The sequence below is a fragment of the Syngnathoides biaculeatus genome, chromosome 9, assembly GCF_019802595.1.
Source record: "Syngnathoides biaculeatus isolate LvHL_M chromosome 9, ASM1980259v1, whole genome shotgun sequence".
NCBI lineage: Eukaryota > Metazoa > Chordata > Actinopteri > Syngnathiformes > Syngnathidae > Syngnathoides > Syngnathoides biaculeatus.
This window is the reverse complement of record NC_084648.1, coordinates 10,703,548-10,731,522: the sequence shown is the minus strand read 5'-3', so window position 1 is coordinate 10,731,522 and position 27,975 is coordinate 10,703,548. Positions and strand designations below refer to the sequence as shown.

Genomic DNA, 27,975 nt, shown 5'->3' with positions numbered 1-27,975 from the left:
GTTCACACGGTTGTGATGTTCCCAAGGTGCGAGCTTGTGGAGAAGGAGTCAGACATGGGAGTTTACATCCTTAACAAAAGAGCTCAGCGATGAAAATCACTTCAATATGGAGTAAAGATCATTTCCAAATCCTCTGTTGCACACAGGGGTCCTCGTTTCAGACGTTTCGAGGTTACAAACGGCACGTAACGAACTATTTGCAAAGCTGTGAAGAAGCCGTGCTCCGTTACCAATGTATTTAATTTTTGGGTGCTTTTCAAATAAATGTTTCTTTTAATCATGTCTTTACCACTGCATTAGCATAATTTTGTAATAGATGATGGCTAATTCCTTCATGCGTACAAATCTTGTTCATGTTGCCACTGTAGGAAAGGGACTCTTTTCGGTTTGATTTTCACAACCCCTTTTATTGATGGGGCAGATTTAACAAAATGAAATAAATTCCTAAAAGAGAGAAAACTGTTAGTTTCCTGTCACTCTGGGACCTTAAAGCAACCGCTAAATTCTGCAGGCTTGTCTTTGAATGGAGTACCAGGCCCAGTCAATAATACAACTGTTTTGTTTTCTTTTGTGTCTCTTCTGGGGCGGGCAGGATGCTGCGGGCAAGGTGCTGGACCGTTGGACCATCATGTCCAGAGAAGAGGAGATCATCACCCTGCAGCAGTTCTTGCGCTTCGGCGAGACCAAATCCATTGTGGAGCTGATGGCCATTCAGGAGAAGGAGGGTCAGGCTGTCACCGTTCCTTCGGCCAAGACCGACTCCGGGATTAGGACATTCATTGAGAGCAACAACAGGACACGCAGCCCGGGACTGCTTACGCATTTAGAAAATAGCAGCCCATCTAGCATTCACCACTTTGAGAATATCCCCAACAGCTTAGCCTTCCTTCTCCCGTTCCAATACATCAACCCCGTGTCCGCTCCCATGCTCGGCTTGCCCCCCAACGGACTGCCGATGGAACAAGCGGCTCTCCGGCTTCGGGAGCCCAGCCTGCCCAACCAAGTGGAACAGGTGGAGACTAGCGAGTCAGACGTGTCCCTGTCGCCCTTTCGTACCGGCCAGAGTCCGAGCCGCGGAGCACTCGGCGCCATGAACAACAACACTGAACCCAAAGTAGAGCCTAGTAACAGGGCGTCCCCCATCTCGCCATCTCCGTCCCTCCAGCAGGCTCAGCAGCAGCAAACCCAGCAGCAACAGCAGCAGGGCCAACAGCCGTCCCAAAACCAGTCTCAGCAGCCCAACACACTGAGCGACCACCAGGTTCACCACCACTTTGTCAAGGAAGAGCAGTCCAAGTCAATAACTCACACTTCATTTTCCTCCAAAATGCACCGCATGCGCCGCATGGGCTCCACCTCCCGCAAAGGCCGCGTGTGCTGCAATTCTTGCGGCAAGACCTTCTATGACAAAGGCACGCTTAAGATACACTACAACGCAGTGCACTTGAAGATTAAGCACCGCTGTACCATCGAGGGTTGCAACATGGTCTTCAGCTCCCTACGCAGCCGCAACCGTCACAGCGCCAACCCCAATCCCCGGCTGCACATGCCCATGCTGCGCAACAACCGTGACAAGGACCTCATCCGTGCCAACTCCAACTCTGGTACACCCGTCATCTCAAGTACCAAAAATGGTGGCTTCGCACTTACCAGTCCTGGCAGGCCACCACTGGGCTTCACCACTCCGCCAGTAGACCCTATGCTTCAGTCCCCGCTGCAAAGCCCTCTGGTGTTCCCCTCTTTAAAGTCAGTGCAGCCGGTGCAACCTGTGCCTCCATTCTATCGTACGTTACTCTCCCCGGCAGATCTAGTTAGTCCACCTGTTTCACTGCCCACAAGCCCCATTTTACCCACCACCACCAACAGCACCACACTGATGGACCAGCAACAGCAGATGCTGGCTGCGGCTGTGGCTTCGCACAACAATATTCACATGTCCGAGTTGGGAGCCATGTCGCACAGCATGAACGCGCCTGGCGGCAATCAGGAGGCCACAACGGGCCCTGCTGACCCCACGCCCAAGAAAAAGCCTCGTAAATCCAGCATGCCTGTAAAGATCGAGAAGGAGGTGATTGACGTCGCGGATGACTACGAGGACAAAGACGAGGATGACGACGATCATATCAACCACAATCACCACCATCACCACTCGTCGCTTCTTCACAACACGCACATCAAAATGAACGGAAACTACAATAGCAACAACAACAGCGGGACAGGAAACCACAGCGGTGGCAGCGGGCCGCAATCCCCTTCCCAAGACGAGATGAGTCCCGGCATAACCCTGCGCGGCATGATGAGACAAAGTGAAGACGAATGCCGGGAGGGAGGCGGCAGTGACAGCAGGGGTGAGCTCCGAGGCTCAAGCGACCTCCGCTGTATGGACAGCTACACATCTGAGGACCAAGACCACGAAAGAGACTTTGAGAACGAGTCGGAGAATTCAGACTCCAAAATGTACTACCGGGACGACATGATGGATGTGGAGGAACAGCAGAAACACTCCAAAAGTGGCAAAGACCACAACGATGATGGCCGCGAAGAGGGCCATTTGAGGAAAGAAATGGAAGGCAAGAGACAACTGTCGCCACCCCTCCACCAGGGATCAATCAAGATCAAGGAAGAGCTCAACGACCCCACTTACGATATGTTTTGCATGAGCCAATACGGCCTCTACAACGGAGGGATGGCGGCGGCGGCGGCGGCTGCCGCCAGCATGGCCGCCCTGCACGAGAGTTTCATCTCCTCGATGGGCTACGGCGCCAGTCCGCCCAAGTTCCCCACTTCCCAGTCACCGGACGGAGACCCGTGCTCGAGTCCGGACCCTAAGATCTGCTACGTCTGCAAAAAGAGCTTCAAAAGCTCCTACAGCATGAAACTGCACTACAAGAACGTACACCTCAAAGAGATGCACGTGTGCACTGTGGCTGGCTGCAACGCCGCGTTCCCTTCCCGGCGGAGTCGAGACAGGTTAGTTCTCGCTTACTTCTTCACTGTACGGTCACAGGTATGATCATGGGCACAGTAATTAGCAAAGTAGCTGGCCTAAACCACCGTTACGTATTACTAAGACAGCATTCCGTAATCAGAAAGTTTGACGCACTAAAACATCGCCGGGATGTGCTGTACATGGCAATCTTCCGACAATGACGTTGCGTGTAACAGATTTCAGGAGAATTTACTGTTGGATGGTAAACATCACACAATATAGTACCAGACCTAAATCTAAATCTAATCAACTTAATGCTGTGATATCTGTTCTCTATCTGCTAATGCAGCTTAATGGCCGCCATCAGAGGCATAATTGAATATCTGGCAATTTTTTATTTTGTTTTTTTCTTTGCAGAAACCAGTTAAGGCAGGAAATTGATAACCTCCGTTAATGCTCTGTAGCTTCCTCCGAAGGTGGAATATTCCGTGCATGAAAACGTCAGCGTCGGAGAGTGGCATTGCTTTCACTGCGACATGCTCGGGGAATCGATTGTTAGGTCAATTTCACCCCCCTGTCCCAGCATTCCCTCCGTAAAAGACTCATCCTATCCTTCGATACAGTTCTGATCCCAGCTCAGAAGGTAGAATTTTAGTATCAGTGCTGTTTATACAGTTGCACATAATGAGACGGTATTCCAGAACGAGACAATAAAATGCGTGAAAATTAGTGTCCACTGGGATATAAAATATTAATCGGAAAACGACATTGCTTTCGGCACAAGTGAGCATCTGGTATTAAACTTCAAAAGCCCTGTCCAGGGCACAGTTCAGATTCTGTCGCGGTTCTAATATTACCTCTGAAGGGAGAGTACTTGTCAACTTCATACCCCTCCCCGACCCATGTTAGCGCAATTTATACTGAACGGTGACCCGCAAAAAGGCATCTTCCTCACATCACAACTTTAAAAAGTGCATTCACTTCACCTGCATATTTTATCTCCTGGCATCTGTTAGAAGGAAATGCAAATTAAAAAAAAAGCTCGATTCCGTGACATGTGCTCCCCACCAAGTTCAGAAGAGGCAGGTGTCAGCTTGGAACACACACACACTTGTTAGCCGTCAAGCCTCCAGCTGCAATTTTGTTTACCTGCCCTCTCTCCTCCTGCCTTGTCGCGCAGAGGTGAAGGCGCTTGCATTAACACTGACAGCTGTTAGTCAAACCGCTGCATTTATTAGCGCGCCGGGAGAAGGTGAGCACAGACCCAGCCTCATTAACACATAGGCCGCCCCCCCCCCCCACACCCCCCTCCCGTACCGCAGAATATACAGTATGTTCACCATAGCAGCACGGGGGAGCCGCGCCAGGCCTTATCGCAAGTAGAAGTTGAAGAGCGTCGTTAAACCAGGAGAGTGCGCACCCATGTACGGAATACAAACCAGTTGACTGACCTTTTGGGTGTTCTGTTGACGTCAGACGTCATCTACTGTAACTCTTTCGGATGAGGAGGGACAGCTATTGTTTATTCATAACGAATACATGTAAGAGGTGATAACCAGAAATGGCACGATGGCCTCACAGTTCTGAGGTGCCGTTTTGGATCCCGGCCTCGCCTGTATGGAGTTTGCATGTTTTCCCCCGTGCCTGCGTGGGTTTCCTCCCACTACGCAAAAACATGCAACATTAATTGGACACTGTAAATTGCCCCTAGGTGTGATTGTGAGTGCGGCTGTTGTCTGTTTCCATCTGTCCTGCGATTGACTGGCAACCAGTTCAGGGTGTACCCTGCTTCCTGCCCATTGACAGCTGGGATAGGCTCCAACAATCCCCGCTACCCTTGTGAGGATAAGTTCAAAATATACTCTCCTATTTGGCCAAATCAAGGCATTCCTGGGATGTTATCGAATAACTGAAAAGGGGATCGGGACGGCGCCCTGCCACATATAGTGGAAAAACTATAATATTACTAACTTGACCATTAATTGACGTCCTCCTCTAAATGTCTATTAGAATTTTCCAAAGAGTAATATTTAAAAAAACAATCATCTCATTATATTTGATACTATTACAAACTCATCTTAAAAAAAATAAATGGCTTAACGATATGAGATATAAACGTTTGCCTCACTTGGACATTCTGTACTTCCTTGGATTAACAACTGTACTGTTTTCCCATTGAGAAAAGGAAGGCCCTCCCTAAACAAGTCATCTGGGTTATCACGGGGCATTTTTAGAAGGGCCACAGTAAAGAATTTGTGAATCGTGAAAAACGAATATGGACTCGATAACTGTTTTGCACGGTCCTCCGTTCACGACGGTATTCCTTTCATACGGCAGCGACGTAATCCCAATTGGTATCTAAGCGGGAGCTGTATTGTAGTAAATCACTAAAAGTCCTAAAGTAAATATTTGGATGAAACCACTTTCAGGTCATAAATGCAAAACTGGTTAAAAACAAGGAATACAGCGGGAACTGAGTGTCACCCTAATAGCAGAGTTGCCGTCGCCAAATTTAACATTTTCGGAAAAGCAAGAAGAAGCAACTGCAGCGATAATAGCAGGATGTTAAAAATGAAAAAATTTGCTGTTACGCTATTAAGTTAATGATATGATGAAAGTAAAACATTTGTCTATACTACTGAAAGTGATTTTTAAAAGGCCAAAGAAGTCAAAAGTAAAAACCGTACAAAGACCAAGTAAAAACTTCAACATTTTTATAAGGTTATAAGTTTCATGTGAAGTTTCAAAATAATCCCTGGTAATGAGGACTGACAACAGGGACTAAAAACGCCGCAATGTACAAGTTGAGCCAGGAGTTGGCGATGTCAGGAAAGCCCCAAATCATTGTCCTCCCCAAGTCTTCACCATAAAACAACTTAAGTACCACATGTCGGCGTATGCAAGTAGTCCTTTGAACGCAGCAGCGGCATTATTAAATAAACGTACACTTTGCTGGTGAAGCGTGAGAAGCACAAACATTGCGACAAGGGTACGTCCGGTCTATGTTTTTCTCTGGCACCAAACGCTCCGTTTTCACACTACAGTTTCCAGCATCTTGACAGAAACAAGAGTGTCCTCGTAAAAATAAATGAAAAAAAAAAAAGGCCAAAATGCCCTCGTCATGCAAATGATGGGGCAAAGCGACACACGAGTTGAAAACTACATTTCAGTAAAAAGCACCTCGATTCCTCATGTTCACTCTCCGCGTTTGTCTCACACTAACTCAGTCGACAAATCATTTCTTAGTCGAGAAGAATTCCCGAGCATCAAACCGTACACCTTGAACATGTGGGCATAGTACAGTATGTTCTCGGTGGGAGATAAATTCCCGACAACATGTGGGACGAATTACTCACAGGAGCGTTACAAAGCGAGGAACACGTCCGCTCCATCCCTCGAAACTGCTCTAATGACATAATGCACGTTTGAGTGTAACGACGGCGATAAAAACGCCGATACGATGCTCTTGTTTTCATAAAAGCCCCTTTTAGTCCCACGAGATGAAGAAATGTTGACATAACAATGCGTGTTATTACTTTGGACGGAGATAAATCAGGTTCCAATCTTCTCGCCGCTAATTTTATTTACAGCCAATTGTGTGGCAATAACAGCTAATTGGCACTCGTTTCTGCTAGTCGGCCTCAGCGATGAATATAAAAAGGTCCGCACTGGCCTGGATGTTATTAAGCTTCATGTCCATTCTGCCATTTCAAATCTGGAAGAAGCAAAATCTGTTTATCTGTTTTAATGCAATGCAGAGAGCAACAAAAATCCTTCCTATAAGGCAGGGGTGTCAAACTCGTTTCACATTGTGGGCCACATCGGGCCTCGGTAGATGTCAAGTGGGCTGGACCATTAAAATTATAACATGCTAATCAAAATATCATGTCTTTGCTTTGTTTTGGTGTAAAGAAGCACAAAAACATTCGGAAATTGTTGAAATTGAACGAACATTCCTTTTACAAAACATTACAGGGACCGAGGTAAAAACAAAGTCGTAACAAGTAGCAGATGGCGCATTGATACCGTCTGCTGTGTTGGGTCTGTCTCAGTGACAGACTGAGACTGCTGTTGTCTTCTTCTCTGATCAAAACAATATAATAATCCATGAATTGCATCCTATTAAAAAATGTATGCCCTGTCTTTTATGCATTTTTTTCCACTTTTAAATGAGCTTGCCTGATCGAACCTCCCTGCGGGCCAGTTCCGGCCCACGGGCCGTATCTTCGACACCCCTGCTATAAGGCCTCTCAGACTTTTTTGTTGAATTCACAAATAGTGGCCCGTAATTTGTAATCCGCTTGAACAAATAAACACTTCTTTGGAAAGAGATCCCCAAAAAAATATCAAGTAATTAGAATTTTTTTTTTTTTTTTAATTTATGTCCATTTGTGTGTCAGTATTTTAATGCAAGTCAGAAAGAGGTGCAAGCATGTAGTTAAAAAAAAAAAAAAAAGAAAGTATTATTCACCGCAGGGGTTTGAAAGAAAGACGCCGCGTGATTAAGTGCAGCAAACCGCCATCGTTATTAGACCCGTTAATGGAGACACGAGTTATTCATCTCAATTTAATTTAGCGTATTTTTAGCCTTCGCTTAGCTACTTGAACCTGTTCTTTTCAGGCTGAGCCACAACGGCGGGGTAGTCCCTCGTTGCGGCAGGGCCGGCGCTAACGCAGAGAGAGTGAAGGTTAATTATGTTGGAGAGTACCCCCACCCCCGCCCCCCAGCCCTCTCTGCCTCCACCCCATCTCCCGCTGGTCCCCTTGCAGGATCTGAGGGCCCCTCCGAGCGCACGTTCGCAGTCTGTTTGTTCCTTATTGCATTTTGTTTTATATATACTGTATTAAAAAAATAGATGTGATGCTCAGAGAGAATAGTTAACATTAAATATATTTTATAACGTAATGCGAGAATCGAAATGAATGTATGAAGCTTTTAGAAGTAGGCGTCGAGTTCCTGAGTCACACGCGAGACCCAACTCATTGATCTTCATCAGAGATGGCAAGGCAGCGAAAACCAGCAGGGGGGGAGATGATAAATATCAATAAAATGCATGTCCTCCCTCTTGTAGCCAAAGCTCAGAACAAAGGCCGAAATGACAGCAAAGACAAAGAAGAAGCCGGTGTCGGGCGCCCGCTCGCTGACATAATCAAGATGAGCGTGAAAGGTGATTAACGCCGGGGCGGGACGGGCGAAGCTGTTGCGCCCGTCTCGGTCTTCGTCCTCCTCTGCAGAGTCCAAAAAAAAAAAAAAAAAAAAAAAAAAACAAGACAGGGAGGAAGAGAGGCGAAAATCAGAAGCGAAGCTAATCAGAGCAATGGAGGGGGCGGGACATGTGGGCAGAAAGTTCAAATCTGATAAATGAGGAGATTACTGCTTGCATTCTGCAGACTTTTTTTCCCCGTCTTTTTTGGGGGTGTGTTGCGGAGTTATATGAAAATGTCTCTCTAGCTCTGGTTTGTTTATAGTTCAAATATTGTCTTGCTAATCCATATATTTTTTTGAATCAGGAACACATTTGGAAGAAAAAAAGGTATTAGAAGAGTTAAACAGTCAGTTTTGTTGATTTAAAAAAAAAAAGTCAGACTTTCAGTGTTTTCTTATTGTTGTATTTTTTTTAATTAGAAATACATTTTTACACTATTTAGTAGTTTTATTCTTGTAATTTTTTAAAATCCCATTTAGATTTTTATAATTTTTTCCAGAGTTTTTTTTTTTTTAATGTCCCATTTCTTCAAGAGAAGGTGCATTGTGATCTGACATTTTCTGTAGCTCTGACTATTTATAGTTTAAATATTAGTAATCCATTTATTTTCTATATCAGGAAAAAAGTACTCAGAGATTTGGTCAAAAGTCTTTTTTGAAAGGAAGATTTTTTTGGAGGGTTTTTTGTTAAAGAAAATGTAATTTCCCATTTAAATAAAAATGTGGTTTTTTTTAAAGAACATGGATTATTTAGAAAAAAATATTTTTCACCATTTTTTGCCAGGAAGATTACATTATTAGTAGTATTCTTTTGAATAAAAATTATAATTTAAGACTAACCTTAAATTAATAATTATTAATCTAATTAATACTAATATAATTAGTCAATGAGCAAATAAAGTCTTTTTGGAAATTTTGAATTTCACTTTTTTTTCCCCCACATTCAATTCCCATATCTATTCTTTAGTAGATGCTTATCTATGTTTTTTTTCCAACACAATTGTGATTGTTTCAACTAATATGGTGTTGAATTTTTATTTTTATTTTTTTCAAAGGAGTTACTGCAGACTGACTGAGAGCTTATTAGCAGTGAAGGTGTTGTTGTATTTGAAAAAAAATAATAATAATAATAGGTGTTGCAAAAAGGGCCCGCCTACCAGAGCATCAGCAGCAGCATCGTCATGTTCATAATTAAAAAAAAAAACCAAAAACCAAAACGACACCAAATGTGTGGCTTTTTAGACACAGAAATGGCACCCATTGTGGTACCCCATTTTATTATTAACATAAAAAAAATGAAAAAAATCATATGGCCTACTGCCAAACATCCACACGCCCAGTATAAATCACGAGAGTCACGTTTTGGCAATGAGGTAGCACACGCGTGCGGCCTCACAATCAAAGGCTAAAATCCAACAAAAGGATTGTTGCCGTCTTTTTGATCCTCTGTATGGAACCTGTGCTATTGTCCCAAACACACACAGTATAGAAAGCACATGAAACTACACACACACACACACACACACACACACACACACGCTGATCCCAATGGACGGGCCCTACTTTCTTCCTCGGTGCTGACGATGCTCGAGTGGACGGGCTCGCGCTTGGCCTGCTTGACGGAAAAGGGTCCCTCAAATGAATGTATTTCTACCTCTTGCAGGACAATGTCGGATAGGGAAGTAAATAATTAAAGGAAAGGGACCCTTTTTGACTGCACCACCCTGCCACTGCTGGTAAGCTCTACTTATCCATTGTGACTCCATAAAGTATGTGCCCCATTTTTTTTTTTTTTTTTTTAATAAGGATTTTGCTTTTATTTGTCACCTCCCTGCATGGAAATCCCTTACATGTCAAGGTTTTTGCATACTATTTTTGCTTGAGTGCGATCATGGTGGGCCTGGGCTTTTTGTCTACTACAGCTTTGTATTGTGAAAAGTGACCCCCCCCCCCCACCCCCCCACCCCCGCTCTCTGCTCTCACACGATGCTTGACAAACTGAAGGCAAAGCAAAAGCATTGAATTTTGATGTTTTTCCTTTCACACATTTTGCACCCCCTTAGCATGGCTTTTCCTGTGTTTACTGGCGGGGGTGGGGGGGTATACATAATCCCATCCCGGCATCTCAATGGCACTTTGTCACATCGAGCACGTTACACTCCAAGGTTCCCCTTCTAAAAACAAAACACCCACCCGTTGAGCTTAATTAAATCCATAGTGACACAAATACATGTTCATTTGGGCGCGCTGCTAACGCTGCCGGGGCCCCCGGCGCTAATACGCTATCCAGTTCCCCCTCGCTTATCACATTACGGCGGCTCGAAATCAATTGATAAACTCCCATTCAATATTCTCCGACTATTTAATTGAGTCACGGTCTATTGGATTTGAGGGCCGTGCACTGTGCAGACATGCTGACAGCGGTAAACACTGGGAGGATGCTCCTTTTCTCTCCCTCTCCACCCCGCTGAGGCGTACAGTAGCGAGCGACTATTTGGGGTTAGGCGCACAATTAAGTGGGAGTCCTTTATTTATCCAAATGCAGAATATATATGAGTACAGATTATATTATATATAATTGAATTCATAAAAAATGTCCAGTAAATGTAACGTAAGTTAAAATGATACACAGTAGAACGTATTCATAATAGGTAGCTAATGTATCTCATGTAATGTTCGGGCCCATTTATTGACTTAACTGCAGAGAGTAAAGGCCACTTGATACTCCAGCAGTCGCGCAGCCGAAAAGGCCCGCATTGTGTCGTGTGACCTACGCATTGCCCCGTGTAGCATCACTGTGTAGCGTTCAACCCCCACGTCCAAAAAAAAAGCAGAGCGCATCTGTCACTATTGGCCCGATTTAGTCACATGATTTGATGACGCCCTCACCGTTCCGCCCATCGCTGCCTTTTCAAACGATTTTGCAGGGTAATTAAACGCATCGCCTGGTCATTTAGGTCCATTTGTTCAAGCAGACACTCTTCTCACGGTTGCCAGTGTTGCTACTTTGTTCCTTGTGATGGAAAAGAAAGTAAAAACGCCTCCCGGAAATGATCAAAATGTGCTGTAGAATCTCCACCCCGCGGCGTCCCAGCCAATACGGGCCGTAGCGACACCTCTGGCTTGGAGAGGAACTGCAGCACGTTTTCAAAACTGCACCAGTGACGTGCAGCGCAGTCGATGCACACGCGAATATAAAGAAGCCTTAAAGCAACTACTGGGGGTGAGGAGCATAGAATGTAAGCAGGAGCCCCCCTTTTTATTTTTATTTTCTTTTTAAAATGATCTTTCTTGAACATATTATATTGTGTATCTATCCATCCATCCCTCCATATATTTTAATACGGGCATGGCATCTTTTAGAGCGTTGTCAATTGATGAATTAAACTGCATTAGCACTCGTTCTGATGTGTTATTTTTGTTTTTGTTTCTTGGCATCAGGCACAGCTCCAACATTAACCTGCATCGCAAACTGCTGACCAAAGAGCTGGACGACATCGTCCTGGACCCCCAACTCACGCCACTGCCCAAGGACTTCCGAGCAGAGTTATTGGCCAAGATCTACGCCGGGCACCACCACCACCACCACCACCACATGGCTTTGGAGCAGATGGGCGGGATGGCTTTCCGAGGATTCGGGGCTGCCGCCGCCTTGATGCACGGCGCACATTCCCCCACGGGCAACGAGTATCCCCAGCACCCCCTCCACCACGACCTGAAGAACAACCACCACCACCACCACCACCACCGCAGCTTCTCTCGGGGCCGGCCGGACGACTACGTGGTCCTGGACCTCAGCACTGCCTCCAGCGTCCAGTCCAGCGGCAGCATCCACTCCTCGCACGAGTCTGACGAGGGCAGCGACGAAGGCATCCTATTGGACGACCTGGAGGAGGATGACGAATACGGCGGGGAGGGTATGGAGGATGACGGGGAGGCCAACAGCGAAGGGGAGGACTGCGAGGGGGGCCGCGGGGACGAAAGCCGGGAAAAGCGAGGACGAGGCGCTCGCTCGGAATCGCCGTTCCGCCTCTCGGTGGAGAGCGGCGGGGGAGTGGTGTGCAACATCTGCCGCAAAATGTACAGCAACAAGGGGACGCTGCGCGTGCACTACAAGACGGTGCACCTGCGCGAGATGCACAAGTGCAAGGTGCCCGGCTGCAACATGATGTTCAGCTCGGTGCGCAGCCGCAACAGACACTCGCAGAACCCCAACCTGCACAAGAACGTGCCCTTCGCCACGCTCATAGACTGAACCCCCTCGCAGAAACCTCGTCCCTCCTCCAGGACCACCGCCGCCTCTGTCCCGAAACGTTGACTTTTCCTCCTTTCAGAAAGAACAATGACTCAAGCGAGGACTCCATGCTTCTTCTTCTTCTTTTTGTTTCGTTTGTTAGGTTTGATTGACTTCTTCCCCCGTTTTATCTCCAAAGAATCTATCAAACCTCTTATTTGTGACTTTGCCTGCAGACAAGATAGTATTGAGGAATTAAAAGAAAAAAATCTTGTTGTATTTGTGTAATGATAGCTTTTAAACACCCCTTAAAACAGAAGGGGGGGGGGGGGAGCATGACAGCTTCATTTGTAAATAATGTCCCCTGAGAGGCTTTTGGGTGTAAAAGACTTGTATTGATGGTCATTTGTTTCTCCTATTTTTTTTTTTAGTTTGTATTTTTTTTTTCTTCTCTCGCTTATGGTTTTATGTTACAGTCTAGTACAATACTTCCAGCTTTAGGCAAGAAAGAGGTAGCATCTTAACTATCTTGAGTCATTTTATCACTACAGGGGGGGGGATGAGGGGGGAGGGGGAGGGAGAACATCATGTGAATTACTTTGTTAGATTACTTTTAGATATCCAGAGGCGGCCGGCATGCTCTTTGAGGCTCCTACACTGATTTTTCATTCTGTTCTCGGTTGTTTTTCCCTTTTCTTTTGTTTCCCTTTCATGTTTATGAACTTTATTAGTACACGATTCAGTTTTTTGCACTTTGCATCTATACGAGGGGATGTGTAATACTAGTAGAAGTGAGGACTTTTTTTTTTTTGCAATGGTGAGTGAAGAGATGTGCTGTTTGACGGTAAACTTTAACATACTCGCACCAGTTTCCTTTTTGCACATGGCCAAATAAATCTTGAAAAAAAAAGACAATTCCCCTATTACGCCGTCACTTAAGCAGGGTACACGTACCTATAATTTGATCATTTTATTTCCCATTATGAACAAAGTCCTGCGTGATTTTCCCCTGCATCAAAATATTGTCCTCCCCGATCGAGGGTCGGTTTAACCTTTCCAATACGTACGATTAAAAATCCTCATGTGATCAATTATCTCCAAGTTCACCTGAGAAAGTCGGTTAAGGTGTTTCAGAAAAATACCGTAATTCCCGCCCTACAGAGCGCACCTGGTTATTAGCCTCACCCAGTACATTTGTAAAGGAAATACCCTTTGGTACATACATACATAGAAGCCGCAAGTAGCCACATTGAAACCGACATTGAAACACAATTGAAGATATTTACGAAGAAAGAGTGTACAAAGAGAGTTTAACGGTGGCACCACTGCGCTAACGCTAACATGCTAACGCTAGCGCAGCGCTAACAGTGCCAGACCAGTACAGTCACTTCCTCGGCACATATATTCCACCAGTCTCACGCTTACCTTTTCCGCTCGAGTGCCGGGTGTTGGAAAAAAAAATTGCACAAATTAGCCGCATCACTGCATAAACTGCAGGGTTGAAAGCGTGTGAAAAAAGTCACGGCTTATAGGCCGGAAATTATGGTAATAATTTTTCAACAAAAAAGTAAAAAGTGTGTGTGCACCCCGCTTCCTCAACAAAAACAAAGGAGGGATAATTCATTGTCAACAAGAACTGTCCTCCCCGTACAACGGAATCGGAACAAAATAGTCCTTCCACTGTGACCAAACTAACACAAAAAAGCTCTTTTCAGTATTAATGTACTTAAAACCCCCTTCGAGTGATATGATGCACTTGAGTCTTTTAAAAACAAAAAAATCTTTCTGCTTTGACACCGTCAGCTGCAAAACTGTGGGGAAAAAAATACAGAAAAAAAAACAAACAAAAAGAAAAAAACAACACACGACTGTCTTATGGTACAATTACATCCAGTGGTCCAAGTAGCCAAGGGAACGGGGTATTTATTGGTGGGTAGAGATGTGTTAATTAAGTCCAGTATTTTTGCCTCTTTTTATTTGGAAAAAAAAAAAAATGTTCATTCCTTCTTGTTTTTAACAGTGTCTGAGCAATGCCGTGTGTTACTACACAACAACTTTTTTGTGTTACTTGACTTGGTGCTACACACAGAAGGAAAAATTATGCAGTGTTACGTGGTGATATGTGTACAGTATTTAAAACACCGCCTCCCCATTTGTTTCATAGTCAACGCCGTAACTGACGCCCACCAAAATATGTATAATCGCCTTCGTTAAGAGTTTAAACCATGAATATACCACAAACAATCAACTACTAAATGCGATTTTGAAGTCCTGTTTTACAGAATTGCCCATAAAATTCAAAGAAAAAAATGCACCTGAAGTGCATTGGTATCAGCAATGCGTGAACTTTTTAATAGCCACTTATAAACAATTGGCAAAGACTTTTTCTTAATTTCCACTAACAACCCAGGCTAAACATATCTCCTCTCAGGCATACAAAAATCTTTAAATCGTCAAAATGTATCACTTAAATATATTTTCTTGACACCGATTACTACTTTGCTCTTAGCATGGGCTTTGGCAGCATTGTAAATTTGTGAATAAGCGTAAATTTACAGTGTAAATTTGTTATAGAAAGAACAAATAAAGCGAAATTGTGAGTTGTTCGGCGAATAGCTGAAGATGTGTCTGCAGGGAATAAAAATTGAAATGGATACATTTCTGAATACCAAACCACAAATAGTCAAAGTCTCATTGTAGCTACATTTTTCCGTTTCAACTAGCGCGGTAAATGTATCCAATTAACCCTCAAGGTAAAATGGTAAATAATTTCGTCATACATTGTTCGGCGATTCCCATGAGGCTAAAGTTCACAATACGCTCACGACGTAACAAGTCATCATCCAATAAGTATCGGATTTCTTTTGGTTTTGGTCGGACATCTGTTTCCCTTACATGAGTTTTTTGTTGCCCGACAGGAAGTGGAGCTCAAGAACCAACGCTCTTAGACAAAGCTGCACATTTTGGTTCCGTTCAGTACGGTACGCGTTGTGATCCAATCATCTATTTTCTGTACTGAATGTCCTCATTTGGGTGTGGGGTGATTTGGACCCGGCCCACCTTGACGTTTGTGACTTTTCGGCAGTCAATCGCAGGGGCACACGTCAACAAACAACCAATCACGACCGAATTCGGGTCTTCAATCAACCTAACGTGCATGTTTTTGAAACGGGAGAGGAAGTCCAGATTCAAACTCCGATCTCCAGAATTAGCAGTGCGATGTACCGTAGTGGACCGGACTGAACGGCGCTTAGCGTCAACGTGGCTTCCAATATGCTCAAACTGTCAGTGACCACGCTGCTGGTCCAAACGAATCTTTTAGGTTCAATTCCATACAGTCGAGTGGAGGACTGTTCCGACACTGTTTTCACGTCACTGAGCGAACGTGTGTGATATCAATGTAGCTCGCGCAGAATCACGTTATAACCGCACCGAGTCGGTTTGTATAGATGCTTCGTCGTTTTTCTTTTCACACCCGTCTTAATTTGAACTGGAAACCTGTGAAGTGTCAACGAGTCTTAAGGAATAATAATAAAAATGTTGTAAATTCATATTGCTGATGTTTTTGTGCCAATCATACTTAAGCGTTTTTAGGTTAGTACACTCGAGGACCTGCGTATACGTCTTAAAAAGGCCTGAGTCACAGCGACGATGTATTGTGCGTGCTTTGCCGGGGCGATGATGGTGAGTTATGAAGCATCGTCAACGCTGCAAAAGTTACTTCAAAAGGTCTTTCCCATTTGCCCCCCCCCCCCCCCCCCACAAAAAAAAAAAAATCCTTTGCTCTTTTTTTTTTGGAGTTTGTTTCTGTATCATAACTGTCCATGTTTCTTTTGTGTTTTTGTTGTTGTTGTTGCATAAAATGCATAAGGGTTTTGGGATGTAAATGGAATTTTATTCATATTTTGTCCAAATACCTCTTGTAATTTGTATCAGAATTCTTGTACAATTTTTATATTAAAGATTTATCAGTCACTGGCATTTTGTCACACCGTCTCATTTCGCGCGACGGACGGTGTCGGCGCAAGACGTTCACGCGCCCGGCCGTCCATCAGCATGCGATATTTCGGCAGGTTTTCCGGGGCCCTTTAATTACCGAAAGATAAAAGTCCTCGGGGAACGGGCTATCTTGACCAATTAGTGGACGATTAGATTAAAAGAGTTCATAAAAGGCGGAGCGGCGTGAGGCAAAGCCGCGACTCGCGTTTGCAAATGAGCAGCGTGGTCATTGGGAGGAGGAAAATTAGCAGAGAATACTTTGAATTAAGATTGTAGAATGTTTGTGTACATATGTATTTTGTAAAAGAAAAAAAAAGGCATACTTTTAAGGAACTTCGGAACATTAAATACGTAATATTCAATTTGAAAAGTTCAGGTCAATGTGTTTCAGGACTTCTAAGACAGTTTGAACAATCTTCATTTTCCGAATAGTTTAAAAAGATGACAACTACCGCGATATAAATTGACACTATCAATGTGGCACGGATGCACCTTACACACGTCTGTCTTGTTTTATGTAAAATAAAATAAAGTTGACAACCAAGTTGAGCTCAAATTTAATGTGTGTTTACACATTTTGGCTTATAACAGTTTTCACCGTCCTAATTTTACAGAACATCTGGAGGGAAAACGTTCACATCAATTAATTAATTCCCTAAAAGTAATGAAGTCATGAATGCCACAATTGTTATTTTTTGGAAAAAATGAATTGCCTAGACACCACTACAGAGAGATATGCTGTATACAATATGTCTGTAGCGACAGATTATATAAAAAAACATTTTATTGAATGGTAGTGAACAAAAATAGCCCAAAGTTACCAAACCTTTTTTTTAAAAAAAATATATCTGTAATAATTTGTATTACTGTATATAGAAACGGGCGGCACAGTGGAGCACCTGGAAAGCATTGGCCTCACACTTCTTAGGCCCCAGGTTCAATCCCAACCCTCCCTGTGTGGAGTTTACATGTTCTCCCCGTGCCTGCGTGGGTTTTCTCCGGGCACAAAGAATACATGTAGGAGGTGATAAGCAGAAATGGCACGATGGCCTCACAGTTCTGAGGTCCCGTTTTGGATCCCGGCCTCACCTGTATGGAGTTTGCATGTTTTCCCCGTGCCTGCGTGGGTTTCCTCCAGATCCTCCGGTTTCCTCCCGCATCCCAAAAACATGCAACATTAATTTGACACTCTAAATTGCCCATAGGTGTGATTGTGAGTGTGACTGTTTGTCTCTATGTGCCCTGCGATTGGCTGGCAGCCAGTTCAGGGTGTACCCCACCTCCTTACCATTGAAAGCTGGGATAGGCTCCAGCACTCTCCGCGACCCTCATGAGGATAAGCGGCATAGAAAATGGATGGATGGATATATAGAAACAAAGATCTAAAACTGCACTCATCTGTTACTCCAGAACGTAAGGTATACATTTGTAAAGACAGTCACATTTTATTGTAATTTTATATAAATTCCTTTTTTAAATTCACGATTGTGACTTGGGAAAGCGGCAACATTTAACTCAGTGTATACACACACACACACACGCACACTTATGCAGGCACACACATATGCACACATACATAGTGACTGTATTGAGTGGCAATCAATTCCCATCCACGACTAATTGATTGTTAGTGAAATTAGATGACAAATCTCGGCGCAGGAGGTGTGCGATCCAAAAGATGATTTTCAGTGAAGATAGTTGATTTTCCATCTGAAAAGTAAACTAAGATAATTTTCTCCTGCCTAATACGCACAAAATCCCCTCTCTCTCTCTCTCTCTCTCCTCCGTCATTGATTTAGTTCTCCGCCAGTGAGGCCTGCAACGCTGGCTAACGCTATTGACGAGCCATCAGTCTTGTCCAGAAGTGTGGAGGCTTGCAGCTCTCCTTCCAAAGCAAAGAAGAGCGCGGAAGGGGAAAGAAAGCGAGGAAGAAGGGGAAGAGGGGAGAAAGAGGGAAGGGGAGGCCGGATGGAACATCAATGGACAGTGATGGAGAGCAGGGAGGGGGGCCAAGATGCAAGCGCAGCAAGCAACGCTCACCACCCCTCGCCGTGGTTTGGGAACACTAAATTAGAAAAAAGACAAAAGGGATGAGGAGAGGGAGAAACTGTAAACAGCCGCATCGATCCAACTAGTGTCGGGCAAATCAAACCATTAGGAGCCCGGAAGGTTCCGGGCGGAGAGGCACTCCGGTGAGCAGGAAAACTTTGTGGCGACGCAGCCCTGAGAAGCACCCGTTAAAAAAAGACGCGCCGTTTTCACCCCTGAATCCGAACAAAATCAAATATGATTTTGCAATGAACATCCCGTGGGGTGAGGGGTTTTTGGATTTTTACGAAACGAAAAGCACATCGTGTGCACCGGAAAAGTAAAAACGTCACCACAACGGATAAACTGGACAGCGGCGCCTTGAGTTACAAGTGCCTCAGCCTTCGAGTTTTTCAAGTTACGAACTGCATTTTTTTTTTTCCCCAGTTGGAGGCTAAAATGCAGGTTTTGAATTTAAGCGGAAAAAAGGGAGCAATTAAAGGGAAACAAAACATTTTTTCTCTCACTCGGTCGCCGGCACTAGTCAAACACACATTCCGGTAGACTCATGCATGCTTGCTTTTCGGCACCCACAAAATCATAACCATTCATATATTTTTTCAAAATGTAAAACTATTTTTTGTAATATATTTAATTTTTTGAATTAATTAAATTTTCTTTTGTGCTTTTTTTGTGGGAAAATAACCCCAAACACTCTTATTGGAAGCTACTTATTTTTTCTTTTTCTTGGGGGGGTTGTTTTCCATACACTTATGAAAGATGTAATTTCTTTTTGCGCTACTGCATTCAAATAGCAGACGTCCACTGTTCAGGGAGTCCTCGGTCCACGACAGATCTGTTCCTAGAGTAGCGACTTAACTCGAAGTTTGACTGATGTCAGATTCCACCATTAAAGTCCGAATTTACATCAAAATACTTTGTATAAAAAAGCAAATACATTGAAATAAACAAGATGATGTACTTTTCATTACTGCTGAGAGGTGGATGGAGAAGAACAAGAAGGGGAGGCCGTGCTTAGCTTCTGCGAAGGAACCTGGTCCTCAGTCCTCTCCATCTCGACAAGTATCAAAGAACCTTGTTTTGTGATCATTGGATCAGAGATAGGAACGGAACCCCTCACATGCTCTAAAATACGGGCTTTGTCTTTAATAATTGTCACCACAGTCGAATGGGACCGACTGAAGCCTTGGTGGTGTTGGCGTCTCTCCTTTCTCCAGTCTTTTAATGTTCTTGAGCTGTGTTTCCATGGTCACGGATTTTCTTCTGGCTACAGAAGCATTTCTAAAAGATACAGCTTCCTTATTTGGGGCGATAAAGTCTAAAAAGGAGGGCGAAAAATGCGAAGATATTCCCGGCGCACAAACACGGTCAAGCATAAGCCAGACAAAATGGCGGACGGGAGGGCGGGCGTTGTAAAGTCGAAACGTCTTAGGTCGAGACTGCCTTAACCCGAGGACTCCCTGTAATAAAATTGTATTTTTTGCTTTTTTTTTATATGGGAAAACAACCCAAACACGCTTTTTGGAAGTTGTAAGATGCCCACTGCATTCTGCTTTTGTGGAATAAGAATGAAACAGAACAATTGAACAATATTTATGCATCCCAGAAGGCTGCCATATTGGGCATTGTCACCCTCTCTTGTTATCCGAAATTAAAGACACACGTAACTTCTGCTAGACGCGAAATATACGTGACCCAACGTAAAACAGGTTTTCTGTACTACGGGTTGATGATTTGATGGTTATGAACTGAACTGTGAAGCAAAATTGTCAAGTGTGAAGTAGCCGTCAGCCCAGCGACAACCGTTTTCAACACAACGAAGCGGGGAAAAAAAGAGTGACGGATGTTCTCCGATAATTCTGACCACCAAAAATTGGAAGAGTGCTGTAATGAAAAAAAAAATGTAAATTGGTGGCTTTGAGGCAATGCGAAAGGGGCAAGTTCGAGATATTTTTGAAAACGCTGTACCTCAGCTTATCCATGGATGTGCCAGCGCGGCGAGAAACGGAAGGGTTAAGCGAGAGAGACGAGTCCGGACGGCAGAAATGAAAAAAGCCCTTTGGCAACCCTGGGACAGAGGGAACGCTGAACTCATCACAAACCTCCTCCGCTGGCATCCGCCGCTGCATAATGACCCCGACAAGACGGGAATCCCTTTTAATTAAAGAGAAGGCAGATCAGTTAAGCAGATGGATGCCGACAAATATTAGGGGAAATAGAATGTTTAATGGCCTGTGCACTTATCGCCGGCTATTTTCCGCGCCCGGACCCGAACTGATAAACAGGACGGGGAGCCTTGTTAATCAACCTCACAACCTTTAAAGCCCGAGATAAGAGAATAATTCGGGATCTTTGTAAATTAGCTCGAGATGTGCTGGGCCGAGCGGCGAGGAGAATTTCTATCAGGGTAATAGCCTTGCGCCGCCGTGGAGAACTTTGGGGGCGCAAAGGAGGGAAGATATTTTTATGCTATTTGCTTGATTTTTTTCTTTTTTTTTTTCCAGATTATATTTTGGGTTTGACCCTCTTTGCAGGAACCCTGCTGTGCTCTTATCGGTCACACGGGATAGTCATCCGCCTACGTGGAATTCATCTACAAGGGGGGAATTGGAGAAGGTGGCCCGCTTGAGGAGGTTAAGGGGAAGGGGAAACTCCACAAAGTCAAACATAAACATGTCGGAAGCATTTATGCCGTTCATCAGATAACAAACTGCAGCATTCTTCAAATACACCTCCATTTTATCAACTTGCTATTCCTATTTTCACACATGCTCTCACATTTTAAACACACATGTCCTGTGTTTAATATCTCTCACACTTAGTTTTAAATGTGAATCTTCCACAAAAGCAGTTTTACGCGGTTTGACAGCGAAAATATGCTTAACGGGTGGATAGTATTAGAGCACTCATCCTTAAAAAACAGAAGAGATCATCCGAAATTATGTTTTGATGCAGACGCGTTTATTTTAGTCAGTTTTCGGTGTATTATAATAATTCAGTATCATTTTGAATGATTTGTTTAATTGTTATATTTTTTACAGGAATGAGAGTTTTCAGACAATTTATATTATCAATATATTAAAATACATGCTATATTAATATATTATAATTATATATTAATATATTAAATATGAATGGATGCTTCATATTACCAATTATGCAGAAAGGAATCAAGCAGGACAATCAACCAAATACATTTTTTTTCTATCGGAGAATGCATATAAATAACTCATTTTTAGTTCAATTATTTTCCAGAGTTTTTTTTTTTTTTTTTTTTAAACACATTTTGACTCTCTTACTCTTTTAGCATGAAACATTTGAAACATATGATGGTGGATTAAGCAACCAAGAACTAAAAATGCCATCCATTTCGGCCTGGGTTGGCACAAACCTTTCATATGATCCATGTTTAAAACGTGGGGGAGAAGACAAAACTAAAAATGGAGCATAACCGGTGAGATACATTTTCTTCGACGATGATTGTCTATTTCTTCTACTATTAACCCCCCCGATCTTATCCTCAAATTGTTATGTTTTGTGGTTGTTTGCAGTTTTTGTTACAGTTAAGTCCAACCTATTTTTAGCCTGGTCGGTTGGTGAGTTGCCATGCATTTTCTCCCTTTAATGGGTGATATCTTATTGGAAACGATATATTTGCAAAATGATTCATATCCCTGACAGTTGGCAAATGCAATACTTCACAGCCTTCCACATGATGCTGCTAACCTTCAGCATCTAGAACAATCTGATGCAACTTGGTTCTTTACATATTTAATTTGTCAGATCATCAATCGATTTCCTATAGCGCATATCCTCACGAGCGTCACAGGTGAGCAGGGAGCCAACCCAGCTGACTTTAGGCAAAATGGAAAAACTGAGGAATCACAAATGCATAGCGGTATGCATAACATCTGCATCCTTTTTAACATCTTTTAAGATAACCAACCCCCCAATAATAAAATCATCCGGAACTCGAGATTTAACCACGGTATGAATAATTTTTTTTTTTTTTTTCCTTATCATTATGTGACTGAAACCTACTAAAATAGCTACAGGGGAACTTTAGCTAAATAAGTAACAATGACGTTGGCTTTCCTCTGAACAGCCAGCAGGAAGAGAATTATTATGCCTTTTTTTTTTTAAACTGTTTTGTTCCACTGCTTCCTCCCTGGCCTCTTGAAAAATAAAACGGGGTGGGGGTGGGTGGGGGACATATACCAGATTGAAGGTAATTACATGCCGAAACATGGACATTTATCATTGGTGCTTTGGGACTAAACGCTCTCGCTTACAATTCCACCACCCCCTCCACGTACCGTCGGCCATCGAGGGGCTGGCAGGTTTAGATCGGAAACCAAATGCCGGACGCGAGAGCTCAGAGTGCTGCCATATGTCGGGGTCCGGCCCGTGCCAGCAGCAGCAAATGTGCCGAACCGCGAGCTCCGTGCCTTGGCAGCGTGCGTGCGCACGGGCCTCGCAAAAGTTTGCAAAAAAAAAAAATTTAAATAAAATAAAGTCACCCAATGTTCTGTCCTGACTGTCTGGTGTCAGACTGCAAACACGTTGAGGCCCATTATTGCTTCAGTGCACACATGCATAATCGGTTGGATATCCGTGGAGAGCGTCCCAGATTGCAATGGGTCACACCTGGTTATGCTTCTTCTTCCCCTCTCGCCACCCCTCCTCTCGCTCCGCTCACCGGTTCCCACACCGGCGGCATCTGGAAGCCATTGGCGGCAGAGTCACAGCGAGCCATAAAGCCCTCAAATGCTCACAAAAAGGCACGCGGGCTAGAACGTCAAACAATGTTGGCCCGACGGGCTGCCAACAGACACGGCGCATCTTGAACCCGAACAAACCCCGTTGCTCATTTTTTTATCCGCGGTGAACGATTCCTCTCCCACCCCCCCACCCCCTTTGCTCCCTTGCGAGCACCACCTGGGATTGACTTTCACATTTTTAGACCCTAAATGGAATCGGGACTGATGCTTGTCCGAGCTCGGCGGGACTCGAAACGGACGTTCAACGTGGCGATAGAACGCTGGAGCCCAAAAAGTCAAACCTTTGAAAACGGCACTCTTGTAAGATGTAGTTCACATTGGGGACAGTAAGACCTGGTATACCAATAAAAATAAATCCATTTATTGAGTTGTTTCTGTCATGATCAAGGACAATAAATGCCCAAATACTTCATGTTTGATTCAGTTATGCTAAGATTTTCCTGTGGTTTGAGGTGGATTAAGAGAGAATCTGTCCCAATTCAAGGCTTTGACACGGATCTGGGCCAACAATCCTGAATATTAAACGTTTAATAACTACGAATTGAAATTTTCATCTGGGCGGGGAAAGCAGACGACTCCCGAGATATGAAACCGTGAATGGTGACCTGAAACGGAAAATAGCCAAGAAGCGACCTTACTGAGGAACAATGACGACAATGACCCTAAAGAAAAACAAACGTCTTACCCCGTGCCGTAAAATCTCAAAGTCAGTTCACGAATTCCCATTTGGTCCCACGAAATTTCTCTCTTGGCGGACTAGATTTAAGATCGGTGTTGGACCAGAATCTTCGTGTGTGTGGTGTTCTGGGTTGAGATAACTGGAGCGCACCATATAAAATACAACCAAACTTGTTGAAGGCCTCATTTTTCTCTTCTAGTCTTATATCAGATTGGAAATATCATGCGAGTGTGTGTACCAGGCCTTCAGGGATAAAATGCAAACCCAAAAAAATGGCTTACCTTTGGTTTTAAAAGGAACGCAGGTGTTTCGTCCATTAATCGGCCAATACATTTCGACTTCTGTCCCTTTCTGTGACTCTTCCAGTCTCTCTGTATCTCTGTTTTAACCTGCTGACGATGGTCTGTTCCTGTGTGAAGCCTCGCCACTGTTGAGTTGATCGATTTTTAGGCGTCGTCTTGGTCTTGAGACGTAAAAATCTCATTCGCGTGATGAAGATATCAATTTGTTTTGGACTAAATGTTTAGATAGCAATACTGATTGAACCAGGAAATGTATTGGCCCATTTATAGATTAAACTCCTGTTGTGAATATTATAGCTCAGTTCTTTTTTAAACTGTTGAAAAATTGGAAACGTGCATTAAAAAGTTGAGCAAAGTTCAAATTAAGTTTACCTCTAAATGTTATAGTGCATTTAAGATTCATATAGAAATGTCACCAAAAAACGCAATAGTATCCCTAACGTTTCATGAGTAAGTGTATAAAATATGCACGGTACTGTATTTTGGTTTATTTGAAAATCTCTCATTTATTAGAGAATTTACTGTTAACTTACTTCCTGTACCTGACCAACGACATGTTCCAATGTTAAATAATGTTTTTAAAAAGGATGACAGTGCACAGTTGTACAGTCAGGTCCATAAATAATAAGTTTCTTTTGGCTTGTCCCGTTAGTGGCCGCCACAGAGTGACATTTCAGATGAACGCTCATATTTGTTTAGCAATATTAAAATGATACCTTGTTGGCGCTCAACACCACCACAATACATGAACAAAAAATGCTTGGATTTCAGTCTTTCCCCTCTATTTGGATGTAAATACGCTCAAATTAAAGATGAACGTCTGCAGTGAAAAAATATCTTTATTTCAAATCATTATGATCATGTTTACATATAAAAAAAAAAAAAAAAAGCTAAGAATTGTCACCATGTCTCGATACTTATGGACCCGATTATGTTTTGAATGCATTGAGATTGAAAGGATAAAGCGCAGCGAAGGGTTAACGGGTGCTCGCGACACTCCGCAGATAATGCGATCCCCTCCTGCCTCCGCCGACTCTCGGGAGAACAGAAGAGAGCCGTTGTCACAGTACCAGCTGACTCGGGGAGGGGGGAGGGGGTTCGGTGTGTCACAGCCTAATGACGCTCTCATCGATTCTCCATATCTGTTACGGAGGCTGGGAAGCGGGTCCCAAATTCGATACGCTCTTAAAATGGGACTGGGCCTCCAAATACATGACAGTAGCAAGAAGGCAGCTTTTGCGAGGAGCTATTGAAATCACACCGAACGATGTCAGAGTATATTCAGACTGCTAGTTTGCTAAATGTTTGTGTACTAACTGTTAAGAATTTAGCATTTGATCAAATGTCAAAATGTGAAATTTTTTTTTTTTTTTAACTCAGGTTGCCATCTTGTAAACATATCGAATGTTAGCATGTTAGCATTTGCTCAGTTCGCGAGGAAAATAACACCTGATTATACGAAAGTGTTTTGAACTAGCCTTGCCGTTTTTTCTCTATTTAGGTTTTGCTACATATTAATACACCAACTGTTGGCAAAAATAGTACCGGTGTATATGGCAAAATGTAAAATGCTCATCAATACGTTATGGAATTTACTCAGGTTGATATGTTGCTCTACGTAAGCATTACAAGTGTTAGCATGTTAGCATTGGATCACTTAGGGGTACTTGAATACAGAGCAAGATGTAAAATCATCTTTCACACTTTTGTCACTCAAGTCACTATCTTGCTAATGGTTAGCATAACAACTGTTAGCAGATTAATGTTTGAACAAAATTCATTAGAAACCTGAATACGGGATGTGAGGTTGTCTTGCTATTCTTTTTTTTACTTTCTCCCAGTCATACCTCCCATACCTCGCCCCCACCTTTCTATGGCATAAAAAATGTTGGCTTAGCGCCGGAGCCCAAAAATCTGTGCTGGAGACATTTCAAGCCAGCGTTTTATTGCAAACAAATGCTGCCTTTGATACCCACTTCAATAGGCGATACTTGAGTGTTTGTTTGTGCTGGAGGTGAAAAAGATTTGCTAACATTTGGAAGAAAGACAGGCGGAAACCTAAAGCAGGCGTACACACACACACACACACACAGACAGACAAAAAATGTCGTGCGGGAGCTGGTAATGATTTTCCACTCATTAGAGGGGAGTTTGAAGTGTGTGTCGGAAACCTTAGCCGTGGAAATCTGACAAGACAAGATTGTGGTGCGCACTGTCTTCTCCAAGAGCAGCCATTTTCAAGGTAACATTTCCACATCCTATTAGTTTGCGGTAGACGTCGCAATTGGATCCAGCCAGACACTTTCGCCGGGCAAAACGGCATTTTTGACCTTGTTGCCGATGAAGTGAAAAGACATTACAGTTGATCTGCAGGGGTTGGATAAACAAGGCTCTGTCAAGTTGAATTCCTTCTCATGACAAGGACCACAACGGGTTTATTTATTGACAAAATATCGGGCGTGGAGAAGTGCTTTGCTCGGCGAAAAGTCCTGACTGGTGCCTCTGCGTTGTCAAAATCAAAAGTTCGAGTTGGCGTACGACAAAATACTGATATCTTTATGTATTAAACGTACAGTATTTTTCTTCATTTGTGCTTACAAGACAGTAAGTAATTTATTTAACGCGCTAGCTATTTTATGGGTCAAATTATTTTCTTTCAGTCTGGTCCTCATTTGGATTTTATGTTTTAAATGTTTTTTTTAATTAGCAAAAATCACCTATATGCTATATTCAATAACAACTGAGGGCTCAATGAGGACAAAAATATGTAATTCAGATTTTTCTTTACAATTATACACGTATTCATCATTTCATGCACATATCATACACACACATCAACACTTTTGTTCATCCCATCCAAATATTATGTTTTTTTTTTTTTTTTTTTTAGTCAGAATGTTTTTTCATTAATATTCAAGTACCTGGCCACTTCGAGGTTTCCTTCCACCCACCCGACTCAGGTGAACAGAGATGACAAGATATGGACTCCAGGAAGAATAATGAGATAGCCCCCCCCCCAAAAAAAAAAAAAAACAATGAAAAATAAAATAAAAAGGCTGCCAACACAGCATTTCCGGATTTAGACCGAGTGTATCTCAGCTGCCGCCAATTCATACAAAAAGAGTCTATAAAGTATATATATATATATATAATATTAATTATTTATAATGTAACCCTTTTTTTTTTAATTTTCATCCATACCTCTTTTCAGCTCTTGTTCCCTAAAAACAAACGTTCACTTCAATCCAATTCAGCTTCAAAATGACCGTAAAACCACTTCTAAAGAGCGAAACGGAACTGTTTGCTAAGGATCAGTCAGAACAAAACTCTTTCATATTTACATTAAGAATACAAGCGAGCATACTTGCATATTGAACATTAATGAGAAATCCACCCGTCTCAGCTGCTAAGCTTAAAAGACCAACTACAATAGCTTGAAAAGGGGCATCCTGGGCATTTCCGATCCAAATCATCTTGGAAACCCAATAAAAGAACATACGAGGTCCAATTTTTACGACAGGATCTGTCATCACGCCTTACAGATACAGTATAAAAATCAATATTTTTTGACAGCTGGAGATAAATAGATCACAACAATTCATGCTATTATGATTTTCCTGACGTTGCCTTGGAAACATTTGTCAGCAGTGGCTCTCTTTCACACTCTGTTTTAAATTAGGGTGGATGGGTGTGGTTGTTGAAGCGATGACCCTTCCCTTAATCATCCGGTCCTCCATCCATACACACATGCACACGCTAGCCTCGAACGTCTACCATTAAGCCTCCGTAAATCTGA

General features: G+C 43.1%; 1 protein-coding gene and 1 long non-coding RNA gene across 8 annotated transcripts in view; one reads left to right on the top strand and one right to left on the bottom strand.

Annotated features, from left to right (window-relative positions):
* The window catches only part of bnc2 (basonuclin zinc finger protein 2), a 206,261-nt gene extending 189,926 nt beyond the window's left edge, over positions 1 to 16,335 (top strand). For 6 of the 7 annotated variants that reach the window (XM_061829952.1, XM_061829949.1, XM_061829950.1 and 3 more), the window contains 2 exons: positions 593 to 2,970; positions 11,577 to 16,335. In XM_061829952.1, coding sequence (XP_061685936.1) covers positions 593 to 2,970; positions 11,577 to 12,390 — 3,192 coding nt within the window. In that variant the 3' untranslated portion in view covers positions 12,391 to 16,335. Of the gene's footprint in view, positions 1 to 592; positions 2,971 to 9,798; positions 9,872 to 11,576 lie in introns of all 7 variants that reach the window. The other variant, XM_061829955.1, reaches the window with a different exon arrangement.
* Positions 1 to 27,975, bottom strand: part of LOC133506136 (uncharacterized) — a 304,856-nt gene that overhangs the window by 196,863 nt on the left and 80,018 nt on the right. The gene's annotated exons all lie outside the window — the stretch shown is intronic.